The sequence below is a fragment of the Coenobita brevimanus genome, chromosome 30 (assembly GCF_032717465.1).
Source record: "Coenobita brevimanus isolate Jiangsu-jjx chromosome 30, ASM3271746v2, whole genome shotgun sequence".
Lineage (NCBI taxonomy): Eukaryota > Metazoa > Arthropoda > Malacostraca > Decapoda > Coenobitidae > Coenobita > Coenobita brevimanus.
The window spans coordinates 44409578-44426930 of record NC_136983.1 but is presented as its reverse complement, the minus strand read 5'-3'; the positions used below and the strand labels follow the sequence as shown (position 1 = coordinate 44426930).

The 17353-nt window shown below is 45.2% G+C and overlaps 1 protein-coding gene across 1 annotated transcript; it reads right to left on the bottom strand.

The window, feature by feature from the left end:
- Window positions 1–3334: 3334 nt before the first annotated feature.
- On the bottom strand, window positions 3335–16355 carry LOC145395314 (uncharacterized). Its single transcript, XM_080268992.1, has 7 exons — window positions 16331–16355; window positions 12122–12349; window positions 11258–11433; window positions 10516–10621; window positions 10076–10237; window positions 9459–9734; window positions 3335–3436 (listed from the first exon to the last, which is right to left on the bottom strand). The coding sequence occupies exons 2-7, from the start codon at window positions 12347–12349 to the stop codon at window positions 3335–3337; spliced, it is 1050 nt and encodes a 349-aa protein (XP_080125118.1). The 5' UTR covers window positions 16331–16355.
- Between the last annotated feature and the right edge of the window lie 998 nt (window positions 16356–17353).

Genomic DNA, 17353 nt, shown 5'->3' with positions numbered 1-17353 from the left:
GAGCAAAACGTGGGTAAACTTTAGACGTGGGTACTGAAAAAGGGGGGGAGAGAGAGAGAGAAAGAAGGCTGAGTCGGATATATTATTAACCCTGAGATCGTCATGGCAAAGGCAAACCCAAAATTTTGAAATTCGGCTTTTCCGTGTAACGTGGAATGCAGGCTAACTTTTTTTTTTTTTTTTTTTACTCACAGATGTTTTGGAATTGACTGGCATAAATTTGGGGGCCGCCTGAACCTTCGCGACTCAGTTTTAACAATATGCCCTTATAGGACCGCACTGTGTCATGAATGGAGAGAGTTTAAACAGCAGAGGCGAGAGGTTTGGTGGCAGGCTTCACAAAGGAACACTAGACACGCCGTATAAAAACTGCACAGCACCGAAGCTCCATTCTTTTAAGCTCTGGATCATTTGAAACGCTTCTTCCTTAGCTATTTACTTTGCATATTACACCTGAATATTCTCCTGCATGCTGTGTATATTCTTTTAAACATGGACATGGCTTGCATAAATGACATACGGGAGAATACGAACGTGTCACATGCAAAAAAATAAACAGATAAGAAAGAGGTGTTCAAAGCCTCAAAGTTATGAAAATTTGGCATTTTTCCTTTTTCCAGTTTTGTTCACGACTATTGAGCAGGCAGAGACTGAAGCTGTTCCGAATTTGTAATGAACCCCAAACGAATCCAAGATCACAGCTGCTCAAAATCTATAACGAATCTCAAAACGAGTCAAGGTCAAGAAAAATTTCGTTTTTGAGGAGTAAACAGGCAGAGAATGAAGCACCTCTGAACACTTAATGAACTGCAAATAAAATGAAGATCACAGTTTCATTTGGGAGTGTGAACTAGCGGAGATCGTATTAATTCTGAACCTTTGTGAATGCAGGTTCTACATCTGGTATTTCTCGAGAATGATTGCACTTTGCCCTTATGGGATCCCCTGGTATGATATAAAAAGGTACACAGAATGGCGGAGCTGTGAGACTATTTATGAACAGAGTGTCTAGTGTTACCATGAAGCACGGCCACCAGGACCCATATTCTCGCCAGCTTTGGATTTCTAACACATCTTCCTCACCAGTTTATTTCTGCATATGTAACGCTGTTATTATTTTACATCATAGACTTTTAATAACTTGTCATATGCAAAAAACAAATCGCTGGGGAAGAGGTGCTACGAGGTCTCCTAAGCTCACGTGGATACAGGCCCATTTCTCAGAGGCACAGGATGCACCCTACATGCTGAATCACACTGCTTGAAAACTTGAGTAAATATTGCTGATAAAACCACTGGAAACATATCGGCATCTGGCTCTACCACAGAATGAACTCCCGGAGACAAAAGCTGGCCTACTGTTCCACTGCGTCTGCATCACACTTAGGGCATGCCTGTCACTTTCCTCCCTGACGGATCACATGAGAGAATCACCTACGGGCAGAGAAACATACCAAGCCACTCTCATCTTAGGAATATTAGTCAGGAAAAGGGAGCAATAAGTAGAAGAGGTGAACTATTTGGAACATACCAAGTCTCTCTCAGCTTAGGAATATTAGCCTTGCAGAGGAAAGTGAGAAGCAGCAGAGATGAAATATTAGGCGAACTTTTGTCCCCGACTGAACCTTTCACAGTTTCCTTCATCCCTCTTGAACAGATACTGAGGTTTAAAATGAACTGCCTCGTTACATTATACTATTATGTGGATTATCTGTGGCTACGACTTTGAGATTTGAAAGTCTTATAAACTGGATTTTTATAGAATGTGGGTTCTAAAACTTGGGGCCGTACACTCATCGGCTTACAAGACTTCCAAGCACCTCTTCCTTAGCGATTCATGTTACCTGTTCTAGCTGAATATTCTCCTGTGCCTTTCATATCTTTTGAATACTACGCAGTGATTATTAATAGGCTGATTTACAGTGGTTAGGAAGAGGTGCTGGAAAGTGTACAAAGCCCACAATAATAGGACCCTCATTGAACGAGTTTGTAAACACTTAGAAGAGGCGAAGTCAAGGCGGCCATGTCCTAGCCGGGTGGACATTTCGGATCGGATCGAACCCGGTCTTTGTAGAGTTCGGCTGGCCGGATTCACACACACAGGCCAAAATGAACAGCAGGTCGAATTCTCTCAACTTCGGAGGCTGTCTATCACCTCTCTATCTTACAAACTTATTCTGTTTTTTTTGTGGAGGATGAATTGCTAGGTGAAAGATGCTAGGATGCCTCTGAAGCTGATGAAAATGCGGCTCATACACATCAAAGCTCTCGATTCCCGCCTCACCAAATAAAGTGAGGCTCTAGTATGGTCAAATATTCGCTTGATGAGTAGACTATTACATAAATAGATATTGCTCTGAACTGTGTAACAAGCAATTTTTGGTCAAGATCACGTAGTTTGCCATTTTTATAGGATGGATGAAGCTGTGATGCTGTATAACGTTGAATAATACTGTGTAATGCTGGCGGTCTTCTGGTTTGCCAAGTCGAGTCCTGCGTGACCCAAGTGGCAACGAAAAGAACGTAAACAGAAGGTAAGTTTCCGGATTATGACCGAACCAGGCCCCGAATGATGCCGTATGCCGCCGAATAATGCCGTATGACGCTGAATAATGTTGTATAACGTTGAATAATGCTGTACAATAATGTATAATGCTGGGACATCTCCGTTTACCCAAATCTGAGACTTGTATGACCTGAGTGGCGATGAATAGGATGAAACAGTCTGCTTAGTTTTGGTACGACTAGTGAGCCGGATAATTATGTATCACGGTGCATGACGTTGAATAATGTATAATAATGTATAATTCTGGCGCCTCCCTCTAGTTAGCCACATCTGACGTACGCTGCATAACGGGAGGTGTTGTGAGGCAAGGGTACTGTCACCCCCACCCCCCAACCTTAAGAGGGTCCAAGGCAAACCGAAACTATTGTATCTTCACCATAAACAATTTCGGTGCCCAAACTTGCCCTTTCTTCTAGAACTTGCTTCCTCCTGCTTTTTCTCAACCCCTTCAGTTCGAGGACACTTTTATTTTACCCCTGCTACAGACAGATGATTTCACTCAGCGTATGTAGACCCCTGAGGCTATATCTAACCCCTAATCTGAGAAAAATCGTCTGAAGGTCACAGGATTGAATTCAAATAGGCGTCCTCAGGCTGAAGGGGATTTAAAATATAACGGCTCGGCGTCCGTTCGCGATTTCCAGGGTTTTCAAGACCAAGGCGCGTGCCCCAAGGACAGGGGCCCGGGGCTTGGCGTTCGTGTTCCGTGGGTTTCAAGACCGGGGTTGTACGTACGCGCCCCAAGGACAGGGGTACAGGGCTAGGTGTTCAGGCCACGGTCTTCTTAAGGCTGGAGAGTTGCTGCGTGAGGGCTTCCTGTTCAGTGATAAACCGTTTGTGTGGCGCCCGTCGCTGCTTCTGATCTCTCTCCTGAAATGCAGAAGAAACACACATCAATAAGCCAGACACTTTAATCCCAACCCTCTAGTCTTACTAGTGTTTATTTAAAAGGATCATCATCATCATTACCGCTGCTTTTGATCTGTCCTGGAATACAACAACATACATCAAAAAGCCAGTAAAATGTATCCTAACTCTACAGTCTATTAAATTAGTGCTAAAAAAATCATAATTAAAATCATCATCATTATCACTGCCTCTGATGTCTCCTGGAATACTAGAACGCACATCCATAAGTCACTCTGATGTACGTACCTAATTCTATAGCATATCAAGCTTGTGCAAAAAACTGACAGATAAACAAGTAAATAAATTAAAAAAAAAATCAGAATCAGTCTCACTATCATCACCATCCCTCCACCCCATTCTCGGCCTCCCCCTCCTCTGCCATCAAGCTGTCCTTTCTCCAGCTCACATCACCCTCATTCTTACACCTCTCCACCCCATCCCTCCACCTCAATCTCGGTCTACACCTCCTCCGCACCCACTGAACCCACTTCCCAATCACCAAACCAACTAGAGGTAGCAACAGCAGAGTGTAAAACGGAGAAATGCGTCAATCGGATTTAACCTACGTCACAGGCTTGAATTATCTATACCCTCAATCTCTCTGACGTCAGCAACCCCTTCAGCTCGATATATTGATGTTTTTTTTGACGTCACTGCTAGATGAGTGGGATTTTTTTTTTTTTTTTTTTTTTTTGCAAGATTTTGAGATGGATTTTTTTTTATTTTTTATTTTGGTGATTGTGGTTTGTTAAGGTATGGTGTGTGTGTGTGTGTGTGTGTGTGTGTGTGTGTGTGTGTGTGTGAGAGACAGTGAGAATGAGATGTGAATGTGTGTGTGTGTGTGTGTGTGTGTGTGTGTGAGAGACAGTGAGAATGAGATGTGAATGTGTGTGTGTGTGTGTGTGTGTGTGTGTGTGTGTGTGTGTGAGAGACAGTGAGAATGAGATGTGAATGTGTGTGTGTGTGTGTGTGTGTGTGTGTGTGTGTGTGTGTGTGTGTGTGTGTGTGTGTGTGTGTGTGTGTGTGTGTCCAGACTGCTGACGTCATAGGAAGCAAGAAGTTTGAGATGAAAGGAAGAGTGACAAACTGAGACTCCTTCACGAGAGGATGTGTGTGTGTGTGTGTGTGTGTGTGTGTGTGTGTGTGTGTGAGCTATACCATTATCTTTCAGAAGTTTGGAAGCTGAAAAATTTAGAAGTTAGCTGGGGAGGAAGGAAGGAAGGAAGGAAGGAAGGAAGGAAGGAAGGAAGGAAGGAAGGAAGGAAGGAAGGAAAGAAGGAAGGAAAAAAGAAAGAAAAAAGGAAGGAAGGAAGGAGGGAAGGAAGGAAGGAAGGAGGGAAGGAAGGAAGGAAGGAGGGAGGGAAGGAATGAAGGAAACTAAACAGATAAGCTAAAGAGAAAGAAGGAAGGCTAAAATATGAGAAGGAATGAAAGAAAGTAGGAGATGAGCGAGAAAGAAAAAGAAGAAAGAAGGAAGGAAGAATAACTGGAAGAGGAAGGGACAGGATCGGAGACAGAAGAGACTAGGAAGGAGGGAAGGAAAGAAGGAGGGAAGGAAGGGATGGAAGGAGTAGAGAACAAATGACAGAATACAGAGATAATGTCGAGTTTTGGAGGAAGACAGAAGAAAGGAAGATAGGGAAGGAAGGAAGGAAGGAAGGAAGGAAGGAAGGAAGGAAGAGAGACCAAGAGAAAGGACAAAGAATAAGAAGGAATGAAGGAGAGCCCAGATACAGTAGTGCTGAAGGAAGGAAGGAAGGAGGAACAAAAAAGAAGGAAGAATGGAGAGATATCGTGGGAAGATAAGTAAGGAATCCATGAATGAAGGAATTAGGATGGACGGAAGGATGGAAGGAAGGAATAAGGATATGAGAGAGAGCGAGGGAAAGCTTAGAAGGGAAGGAACGAAGGGAGAGAAGGAAGGAAGGTGCCAAGGAAAGGGGGAATGCAATGAAAGACTGGATGATGGAAAGCAATGAGAGCTGAGTGTCGGCAAAGTCAAGAGGAGGAGGAAGAAGGAAGAAAGGGAGGGGAATGAAGGAAGAAAGGACCAACAGATTGAAGACAAGGACAAACGAATGACTGAATGAATGAAATGAAGGATGGAATGAAGAGAAGGGCAGACGCAGCGAGTGTAGGTGGAGGGCATAAGACTATCCCACTTTAAGCTGCCGGGTGTGGGCGGTTGGGGATTATAACGGGAGCTCTACTTTTGAATTTTACTATCTTCAGCAACGTCCTAAAAACTTATCTATTATCCAAAACTCCCCCTCGTATTATCAAAATCCCCTGAAACTCACCAAACCGTCTTGCAACCTACAGAAAAAGACGGTTTAGGGGGTTTGATGACAATAATTATTTTTGCGGGGCTGGAGGTTACAGCGAGTGCCGACAACTGTGCCACCCACACACGTACACGCACACACGCACATACGTACAGAGCTCCCAACAGGTTGCCTAAATTCCCGTCGCTATGACAACCAAAGCCTCTCTCTCTCACTCCCTCACTTTCTCTCTCTCACCACTCCCCTAGTACACAGAACACGAAGGTAAATCTTGGTTTCTATCCTCCGCCCACACCACACTCCAAGAAAGTAAGAGGAAGAGAGAAGAGGAGTAGGGGTTCCAGGAGCGGTGGCCATCTCGGGAACTTGGGCCTTTGAGCCTGTTGCGGGTTATACAGCCACTGTTCTGGGACACAAGGCCACTGTATTACCCAAGTTACCACAGTTACCCCCATAGATGTTACTCAGATACTCATACTCCATACTAACCCAAACCCAGGCCGCCTGATCGATGTGGTAGCAACATATCACAAAATTAGAAGGAACGTGAAAGCAACAAAATATGAAAAAGAAATCAATGTGTGGTAATAGGTAACTTCTGTGGTAATAGGTAACTTCTGTGATACCTTGTTTGTGGTAAAAATGGCTGGGTACGGTTTATAAGTATGGCTGGGTGTGTTTTATAAGTATGATGGGGTTGAAACGAGGAAGGATCAGCTTTAAGTAGGGGGTGGGGGAGGGGGCATGCGTGGGAGGGAAGCCAATGGATGTGAGCTGGTGAAAATAGGAGGGAGAGAGAGAGAGAGAGAGAGAGAGAGAGAGAGAGAGAGAGAGAGAGAGAGAGAGAGAGAGAGAGAGAGAGGAAAGGATCATGACAAAGGAAATATGACAGAAAATAAAAGAGGGAAAGAGAATATGTGACAACTGAAGGAAAAGAGAGAGAGAGAGAGAGAGAGAGAGAGAGAGAGAGAGAGAGAGAGAGAGAGAGAGAGAGAGAGAGAGAGAGAGAGAGAGAGAGAGAGAGAGAGAGATGAGCAGATAGTCTATTACATGGGATAGGTCAACAGATAAAGTGAGTTACATTGACCCTCAGTGTAGAAAACAAGATTAATTAGATATAGAGCTTTAGATAGACAGATAGATAGATAGAAAGATGGTTAGATAGATAAAACCGCAAAGTTCATGGCCAGATAAACAGACATACGGAGAAGTGCGCGTATTCGACTGTGTGGGTGTATATGACCGTGTGTGTGTGTGTGTGTGTGTGTGTGTGTGTGTGTGTGTGTGTGTGTGTGTGTGTGTACTTGGAATGCTGCCATGTAGGTCACGCTATCCTGTTAGTGACCATGGAAAACACACACACACACACACACACACACACACAATAAAGCAATCGTCCTGAAGAGTTAACTCCTGAAGCCGAAAAACCATCATCATCACCACCACCACCACCATCATCATCATCACCACCATCATCATCATCATCATCATCACAATCATCATCATCACCACCACCACCACCATCATCATCATCACCACCATCATCATCATCATCACCACAATCATCATCATCACCACCACCACCATCATCATCATCATCAGACGATTTTATTAAGCAGAGATAGAGTTAAGAAGGACTATAATCAGAAGTGGTTAATGAGTCATGCCAAAAAATAATCACGAAGAAGTGCCAAGGTGCCCCAAAAGCTACAGTCCTGGCCTATTCTCTCTCTTTGTATTCCTTCCCTCTTTCCTTTCTTATACGTTCTTGTCATATTATTCTTGTCATGATCCTTTCCTTTCCTCTCTCTCTCTCTCTCTCTCTCTCTCTCTCTCTCTCTCTCTCACATTTTCTTTCTTTCCTCCCCTCTCCCACTCACTCTCCTTCCGTGTTCCCCCTCCTCCTCCTACCTCCTCTGCTCATCCTCTTTCCGTCTCCCTCCCCTCCTCCTCCTTCCTCTTCCACTCATCCTTTTCCTCCCCTCCCCCTCTCCTCCTTCCTCCTCTCGCCCCTCCCCCTCCCCCTCCCCCCGCCTCCCCCACATATCTGGATCAATAGGGAAGGACGCCCACGCTCTCTCTCTCTCTCTCTCTCTCTCTCTCTCTCTCTCTCTCTCGTGCTGAATAAAATCGTCTGGCAGGAGTAACTAAGGAACTACAATATTTGGCACAGGAACAAGAGATAGACAGCAGATAGACAGAATGAGAGAGATTGGAAAGACGAAGAGAAAAGGAGAGAGGACGACGACAAAAGAAGGACGAAGAGAGGAAGAGGAAAAGGACTATGAAGAAGAAGAGGAGGAGGAGAAGGAACAGGAAGAAGAAGAGGAGGAGGAGGAGGAGAAGGAACAGGAAGAAGAGGAGGAGGAGGAGAAGGAACAGGAAGAAGAGGAGGAGGAGGAGAAGGAACAGGAAGAAGAGGAGGAGGAGGAGAAGGAACAGGAAGAAGAGGAGGAGAAGGAACAGGAAGAAGAAGAGGAGGAGGAGAAGGAACAGGAAGAAGAAGAGGAGGAGGAGGAGAAGGAACAGGAAGAAGAAGAGGAGGAGGAGAAGGAACAGGAAGAAGAGGAGGAGAAGGAACAGGAAGAAGTAGAGGAAGAGGAGAAGAAACAGAAAGAAGAAGAGGAGGAGAAGGAAAAGGAAGAACAAGAGGAGGAGAAGGAACAGGAAGAAGAGGAGGAGGAGAAAGAACAGGAAGAAGAGGAGGAGGAGAAAGAACAGGAAGAAGAGGAGGAGAAGGGGGAGAAGAAACAGGAAGAAGAAGAGGAGGAGGAGAAGGAACAGGAAGAAGAAGAGGAGAAGGACCAGGAAGAACAAGAGGAGGAGGGGGAGGAGTCAGGTAAAAGGTAAAGAAAGAGGACGAAGGAAGCTGGCTATTTCTGATTACCTCTCCAGCTGAGAAACAGAAGGAGGAGGAGGAGGCTATGCGTAACCCCTCCAGTTCGACAAGTTTCTCCTTAGCTGAATAAAATCGTCTGGAGAACAAATACAACATCATCATCATATTCAATAAAATACTAACACAAAGCAAATAATTAGGAACAAACTCACGATCAATTATGCCGTAACTAAGATTTTTTTGGGGGCAAGAACAACAAGAGACGCGAGAACAATTAGCATTCCTCTTACGCTGTTCTTCCTGCAACAAGACATCTTTCCGTAACGCCCTTAAAGTACTGCCCGAAATGCCCACTGGAGAACACATGCCCCAAGCAAGGTAAAATGTTGACAGGAACAGCGACAGTCTCTTATGTGGAGGCCCTGAGTTCAAACCACGTGACCAAAGGATAAATTAGTGTCTCTTTTAGCACTATGATGTTTTTTTTTTTATATTACGGGCTTCGTGGTGTCCGTTAAATCCGATGTATAGTGAGGGTTTACCAAATTCTACGGTCCCACGATTTTATTCAAATGTAACTGCTAAAGGAGTGAAATCAAAGTAAGACCGCGGGTTGAAGAGGTTAAGCTTCTTCAGGGCGTTGTACCAGAACTGAGTGAGAGAAAGTGTGATTTTAGGAACGCCTGAATTATTTTACGTGACTGTGATTTAAGGAGCATCCGTACTGTCCCATGTGATCAGATATATAATGTAGAATCGTTAAAAAAAAAGGGGGGGGCTCTCAGTTACATTTATAGGGCTCTTAGTTACGACAGACAATTGTTCGTAAGACTGTTTTCGGTGTGGGAAGCGTACTCGCCTGTCTCGCCTTCCTCTCCCGATCTAAGAAGCTCCTAAGAGTCTCGTAGCGGTCCTTCAGGTAAGGAGTCTCCGCCGCTCTGGGCACTGAGACTGTTGCTGTGTTGCTGCTACTGCTGCTGCTGTTACTGCTGCTCACTGTGGCTTCGCTGTTGCTGTTGGTGGTGGTGGTTGTGCTGCTGTCTGTTGCTGTCCTCTTGGTCTCCTCTGGCTTCTGTGTGCTGGTCTGGCTGCTGGAGGTCTGGCTGTCTTCGATGGGCTGCTGCTCTTCCTTGGGCTGAAGTAAACAAAACGGTTTTCCTATACTAACCATCTCGTGGTGGGGATAAGTCTAGTATTCTATGCCAGCTAACGCCAACTCAAACTAAGTACAGCAGCCTAAGAGAGTTTCCTGACGTGAGGGCAAATATACCACAATTTCTGCTAATGACAATAGTTTCCGTTAAGAGGCGAAAATAAACAAAGCATATTTTCTCTTTGCTAACGTTAACGAGTGAAATTTAACTGGGATTTATTAAAAAGAAAGAAAAAAACGTCTAGCTTCCCTTTAGTAACATCACATGCCTGACATTAATCTGAAATTTAGTAAGCTGTTAGATTCGTTTCTCTCTCTCTCACCTTGTCGAGGACGCATGTGGAGATGGCGCGGGCGAAGACAGGCCTTCTGACGGATGTGGCGGGAATATCGAACATCTCCTCCTTCTGCCCCTTCTTCAGCATCGGAGACCCCGCCACGCGACCACCAAGGACGGGCATCACAGACTTCTTGTTGAGCTGTGGCTGAGGGAGAAGAAGAGAGGCGTTGAGGACAAATTTAAAACGTAACTTGCAATTGAGATGGCCAAGGTGCATCCAAGACCTTTAATTTTGATGGATACTTATGGAGTGCGGTGGTGAAACAAACACGCTTTATACATTCACCCTCTCTCTGTTTTATTATTTACTGTAGCCTATTTCACCATCATCATTATCCAGACTCCTCTCCCACCTACGGATCGGGTGTGGAGCCGCTGTACTGATATCCACAAAAATCTCTAACGCAGGCAAACAAGACTCACCTGCTTCCTCGTCAGTTCGTGCAGTTGGTTCTCGGTGTTGTCCTCCCTGGCGGCGGTCCTCTCCAGGTTCTCCAAGTCCTCCAGTGAGTACCTAACGGGAGAAGAACTACACGACAGATATTCAGTGTGTCTACGGATTGGGCCTACAGATAGATAGATAAATGGAGAGGTACGGCCAGAGAGATAAAGACAAACAGATAGACTGGTTCGACGGTTGTGTATGGGTGAAATAGCGCTTGTGGCAGAACGTAGGATTTGACTGGATAAAGTGATATTATCCACAGAATTTCTGAGCTGGCGAACTATTAATTTAGGCAGAGTTTATAAGCAAAACAACCAAAATTTGAGCAGAAACAGCGAGAATTAAGGAGCAGACAGAAGAACAAACACTCTAAGCAGAGATCCTGAATTTGTAAGTAGACAGACGAACCAGCATGGTAGAATTTGTAAGCAGGAAGGCAGCGAGCACAATTCGTGAGAAGATCAATGTTTCAAAATTCTAGAAACCATTTTAGGCAGAGGGGAACTTGGACAACATTCAGACAAACGTTTCATATTTCAAGACATTTTCGGCTCAGAGGAATACAAAAAGCATATTAGGGAGGGACAAGACAAATATTCTCACAGATTCGAAAGCCAACTCCTTTTAAACAGCAATGAATGTTATCTAAATGTCCTCTGCCTGAATTCTTTTGGATGAAGGCAGAGAGTGAAATTTCAGGACACCAGAGGGCCAACTCACCTAGCGGGGCGTGGGTTGAAGAAGCGCTGCATCAGTGAGCCGTCCTCGCTGGGCATGACAGGCTGCGCTACGTCGGGGGTCGCGAAGTCGTCATACCAGGTGCCATCGTCGTCGCTGTAGGTGTCGTAGTCCATGTAGTCGTCGATGGCCGCGCTCAGTAACGCCGCCATGGCCTCCTGGGGGGTACACAAAGGGGCATGGGTTAGCCTCCTTCAGACCCGTGGTGTAGGCCGCGTTTTATTCGTGTTAGTTTCAGAGGCGCTTGTTCGGCTTCTGGCATTCAAATCTACCTACCTATATGTGTCAATCTCTGTCTATCTATCTGTCTCTGCCTATCTATCTATACGCTGTCCACTTTTACTTGGCCTAAAGTTGCCATATGTCTACCTTGAATGCTCAGCTGAAGCAAGAGATTAACACTAAAACACAGTGCTAGTCACGAAAATGTGCCATGGCAGGGAAGTAAAACCACTGTATCATCTTATTCAGCCGCTGACCTACAGGAACTAAACTGCAACAGGACGAAAATCTGCGGCAAGTAAAGGTGACCGAACTATAAGTAGGATGTGCCAGAAAGCCACCCCTGACCCCCTAAATGACCTGAGCTATAAATAATCCCTCTATTCTTGGTCTTTGGGGACGGGTGGGAGTGTATTGAGGCCGCGTTAGGTTAAGTTAGGTCAGGTTAGAATGAGTCAGTGAAGTTGGTGGACATCATCACTCTATTCTTGGTTTCTTAGGGGCAGTGTAGGTGTATTAAGGGCTAGGTTAAGTACGGATTGAGAAAAATAGGTTAGGTCAGGTCAAGTTAGGTTAGGTTAGGTTAGGTTAGGTCTGTGAATCTGTACTTGAACAATCACTCACTTTATTTATCCTTGGTCTCTGGGGAGCGGCATAGGTGTACCGGGGGCTGGGTTGGTAGTCGGGAACGCCATATTGCTCGTCGCCTGCGTAGCCCTCAGCGTAGCCTCCGAGGTACTCCCCCAGCCCGGCGTCCTGTAGTCTACCGCCCCCGTAGGCCCGAGGGTAGGCACTGTAGCCCAGGGAGGGGGACGCCAGGGTAAGGAGTAGCAAAATAGCCCGGGACTCCATCTGGGGGGAAGGAAATACAGATCCTGACTTCACCGTTGAGAGGGACGCCTTCACGTGGTGGCACCGATATTGTGAATGGCTCCACTGCCTGGCTATACACATGTTCCTCAGCTCCCTCCCTATCCCCCGAAAGGAGGACTGCAGAAGGGGAAATTTAGCCTTCAGTCCAATGGGTTCACATTCTGATGAGCCTGGGGTTGCAACTACAACTACTATACTAATATTATAATTACTAATAATACTTTCTTTTTTTAATGTTAGGAAGAAGGAACCAAAGGCCACGAGCCCGCAAACTGTTCCTTCCAAGAGAAAAACAAAATACAAGAGAGAGTCAAATTCAAGATCCGATCATTTCGAGATGCCTGGACACACTGCGTTTGAAAGACTGGAGATCATAGGAAGCAGGAAATACAGACTACTACTACTTGTTCCACTTTTAAGAGCACGACTGTTTTCTTAATCCTGTCACCCAGACGATTATATTACCAGGGAAACCAAAAGTAAGGAAGGCGTCGGAAACTACATCATTCCGATACCGACCCTCACCATCGCACTCAGACGTATGAACCCTTTCCGTATGATTAAAACTGTCTACCTTACTCTATCTCAGGACGATTTTATTCAGCTTACGAGAGATTTTAGAGATAGAGAGATTAGAGAAAGCCCAAATCATCCTCTCCATAATTACAGCCGTTATCTCTAAGCTTCAAAAGTTTAAAAACGAAAACGGTTGAGGCTGGCAAAATTCAAATCCCCTACAACATTCCCTGACTCAGCCGGGATTCGATCTCTGGACTTACAAACAGCATTCCACGGGTAAGAGTGGCCAAGAATTCCAATATTTTATACCAGGAGCCGAGAAAATATAGCCCACTGCCATGAAAATATTGCCGAAAGTCTCTTAGCCCGAAGTCGTAAACTTGGAATGTGGTGAGAGGTTCCTAAGAATTACTAGAGAAAGAGAAAGAGAGAGAGAGAGAGAGAGAGAGAGAGAGAGAGAGAGAGAGCCTCCATGAACCCTGAGGCTATAAAAGGAAACCCTCTGACATTTCCGTCTTGAGAAACTCCTTAACTGAGCTTCATTACAGGATCTCTCTCTCTCTCTCTAAATGTCACGGAGAGGTGTATTCTCGTGGGCCTGGGAAGCTCTAACATTCTCTCTCTCTCTCTCTCTCAGCTGGTAAGACACGGCACACGATATCCAGAGGACTTACACGCGCACACACGAATCACAGACACGCACACACACACACACACACACACACTTAAGTCTTTCTATTGGCACTTGGCACAAACTGTACATTTTTTTCGGTAAATTCCTCATCATGGAATTGACCTGTGTTGATGTCCCTTTAGTGTGTGTGTGTGTGTGTGTGTGTGTGTGTGTGTGTGTGTGTGTGTGTGTGTGTGTGTGTGTGTGTGTGTGTGTGTGTGTGTGTGTGTGTCATTCTGTCTGTCTGTATGTGTGTTTATTTATTAGTCACTGTGTGTGTGTGTGTGTGTGTGTGTGTGTGTGTGTGTGTGTGTGTGTGTGTCTGTGTGTATGTGTGTGTATTTGTGTGCGTCTTTAATTCTGTGTGCGTGTCTATATTTCTGTGTGTGCGTGTGTGTAAGTAATCTGGGCATCGCGTGCCGTGTCTTAGCAGATATTCTAAATATTCCATGGGCAATCACACACACACACACACACACACACACACACACACACAGAGATCGATCGCTGGTATTTTTAGAGTGCGTGTGGAGACGAGAGAGTATTTTTCTCGAAGTGTGTGTGTGTGTGTGTGTGTGTGTGTGTGTAATTATCTCCTTTTGTAAGATGACCCACTTCGGAATAAATCGCTCAGGAACAAGTGTCTAAAGGCCGCCTCATAAATCAAGAGAGAGAGAGAGAGAGAGAGAGAGAGAGAGAGAGAGAGAGAGAGAGAGAGAGAGAGAGAGAGAGAGTTACCTTTTTTTTTTTTTACAATTTCCTGCATCACATGGATATAGAACGCGTGAGACTTCTATACATCCTTGCCAACCGCACTGTAACGTGGGATGCAGGCTAATTCAAAAACCACAGCCATTTCATAACCGTTAACCCAAACTCAGGAACTTGTCGTTATTTTGAAGATTTAAATTTCAAACGACTTTTTATGCATATCATCAAGAGGCAACACATCAAAATACGCTTAAATTATATGCCCGAAAATCAGTAACCTTATTGTATTTCGGATTATATTAGCCGTATCATAGTCTAATTTCCTCTAAGTCCATATAATTCAAAACAATGATATCTAACTAGGCGAAAAACAAGTCTGGAAGTCTAAACAAGAAGGCAACACAACATCGTAGGACAAGACTGAACCGAAGTCTTGAAATCAGTATCACTAAATCACCGCGAACGTGATTTACATTAACACAAGGCACTAAAAATCACCCACGTCACCGCCATACCTCTGAATTCAATAACGCTTAAAGGAAACACCGGAAAATGGTTGAATGAATAATTTAAGATATCTGAACAAATACAAAGCGTTCGGAAGAAATGTCTGATGTGGTAGTGTGGTTGCGGTAGTGGTTGTGGTGTCTGTGATGGATGGTCGTGGTAATGTGTGGTTGTGGTGGACGGCGGCGGTGGTTGTGGTAGTGCGTGGTGGAAGGAGTTGGTAGTGTGTGGTGGTGGTGGTGGATGGCGGTGGTAGTGTGTGGTTGTGGTGAATAGCGGTGGTAGTGTGTGGTTGTGGTGGACGGCGGCGGTGGTTGAGGTAGTGTGTGGTGGTGGTGGATGTCGGCAGTGATTGTGGTGGATGGCGGTGGTAGTGTGTGGTTGTGGTGGATGGCTGTGGTGGTGGTAGTGGATGGTTGTAGGGGTGGAGGTTGTGGTAGTGGATGGCTGTAGGGGTGGAAGTTGTGGCAGTGGATGGTTGTGGCGGTGGTGGTTTTGGTAGTGGATGGTTGTGGCGGTGGTGGTACGCAGCGTTAAAGATTCCACCCCAACCTCGCATTGAAGTCTCTCAGAACCACCACACTCATCACATAACACCACACTCACAACATAACACCACACTCACCACTCAACAACATCACTACACATCCCTCTTCAAACCATCTAAATTAAGTGATGAGTGTGGTGATAAAGACAACAGCACCATCATCATCTTCCTAGTCCTCACTTTCTTCTCCCAGCTACGAATGAGATGAAGCGGGATACAGAGACGGGGAGAAGAATATTGTTGATGTTTTTACCGTCCAAGGTTAACTAGAACGCAAACCCAGTGGACTGAAGGCTGATAATGTCCTCTCCTGCAGCCCACCATCCTCCTTTCGGGGAATGGGAGGGAGTTAAGTATTTTTCTGACTTATATCTCGATGCCACAGTCAAATCAATCAGACACAATCAACAACGTCGACGATAGTAATTCTTCCTAAAATCATGTACTGGACAGTGACAAGGTTAGGCCATGAGGGAGGAAAATGCTTATAAAACTAGTGGAAATGTGACTTACCCATTTCAGCTGTCACTCTGTCCATTGTTTCCCATGTCTACGTGCATTTCCTACTTCCGAAGCCTCCCAGAATAATAAACAATGGAGTTGGGATAAAGATGATGATGATGATGAACTTACCTATCACGGAAGAATTGCCAAACAGATTTAAACTTAAGTCCTATAATTGGAAGTTCGCGATTAAGATTTTCTCCGTATATCCTGATCATGGAATAGAGCTTTGTTGATGATGATGCTGAACTTATATTTTCCAGAAAGGCTCAGCTTGTGTCTTTCTCTTTAGGAAACTCTGCACTTAGATTTCATTCACTGTTTCATGATCGTAAAATAAAGATGAAGATAATAGAGATGAAATGATCTTACCTCTGAGTTCAAGCAAGATTTAAACTCGATTAATTTCCTGATAGTTTTTATTTGCACTCATCTGTTTCGGCTTGATATCCTGAGAGAGCGGGAGTTATGAAGAAAGCTAACATAATGATAAACTTACCTCTTATTTCCGGGTTCAAAGGAGCTTTTTCAAATTGGTGTCGTCTTCTACTTAGGAACTTCGGCACTTAAGTAATTTTTCGTTTTTTAATATCCTGACAGTGTGTGTGAGGGAGCGTTCGGTCCAGCTGATCCAAAGTCAATCGGCGTCGTCCACTTCGGCTCCGTGTCTCTCTCGGTGCTCACTTCCTCACGGTCGGGTCGAGTCTGCGGTCTCAGGATGCCTCTCACCCCCTTATATACCCGCTGCTGTGCGCTCCGATTCACACTTTCTTTCATCTGCTCGGAGTTGGCGGGGATGTTAGCGCTTCCCTGATTGGCGGAGGCTTGGTTACACTATTGATTACTATCCCCGGCGTCCGCCAATGGGAGATCTCGCTGCCTCTGACGTCAACACCGCCAGCCAATCCGCTCCCTGCTCTAGATCGCGCCTCTGCTTCGTTCAGAGAAGTTCTTGTGGATCGGTTGACGTCATACGGCTGAGGCAGGGGTGACATTAAGGTCATGGGGAAACAAAACACGGCTCCCAAATGCTCCCACTGCGAAAAGATTCTAAAAATAGACACGCGGGAGGCTCGTCGTTTCACCTGGGGGAGCGACTACAAGATTCAAACCTCACCCGCGCCATCCCACCCACGCACCGTCACCGCCACCGCCGCCGCCGCCGTCGCCCCCATGCGTCACGTACAGCGCGCCAAATTATGCAGGTCATGTGTCTTCTATATTCCCATCACGTAAGGGCGGCGACAATAGTTCCTTTACACCCCCTCCAGACCTAAATAAATCTGGCTGGACTAATAACCACAAATTACAGCCGGCGTCTAAAGTTCGTTTACACCATATGGAAGGTGCCGCAACCTGAAGATTTATTACAGAAGAAATCAATAATACTAATAAAATAATAATAATAATAATAATAATAATAACAATAATAAAGAGCAGCAGCAGCAGCAGCAGCAGTAGTAGTAGTAGTAGTAGAAGTAGTAGTAGTAGCAGCAGCAGCAGCAGTAGTAGTGGCAGCAGC

Coding starts and splice junctions, on each gene's coding strand:
- LOC145395314 (XM_080268992.1), bottom strand. CDS start 12,349: ATGGAGTCCCGGGCTATTTTGCTACTCCTTACCCTGGCGTCCCCCTCC. Junction 11,434..12,121: donor AGAGACCAAGGATAAATAAA/GTGAGTGATTGT, acceptor TGTACCCCCCAG/GAGGCCATGGCGGCGTTACT. Junction 3,437..9,458: donor GGGAGAGGAAGGCGAGACAG/GCGAGTACGCTT, acceptor TCTGCATTTCAG/GAGAGAGATCAGAAGCAGCG.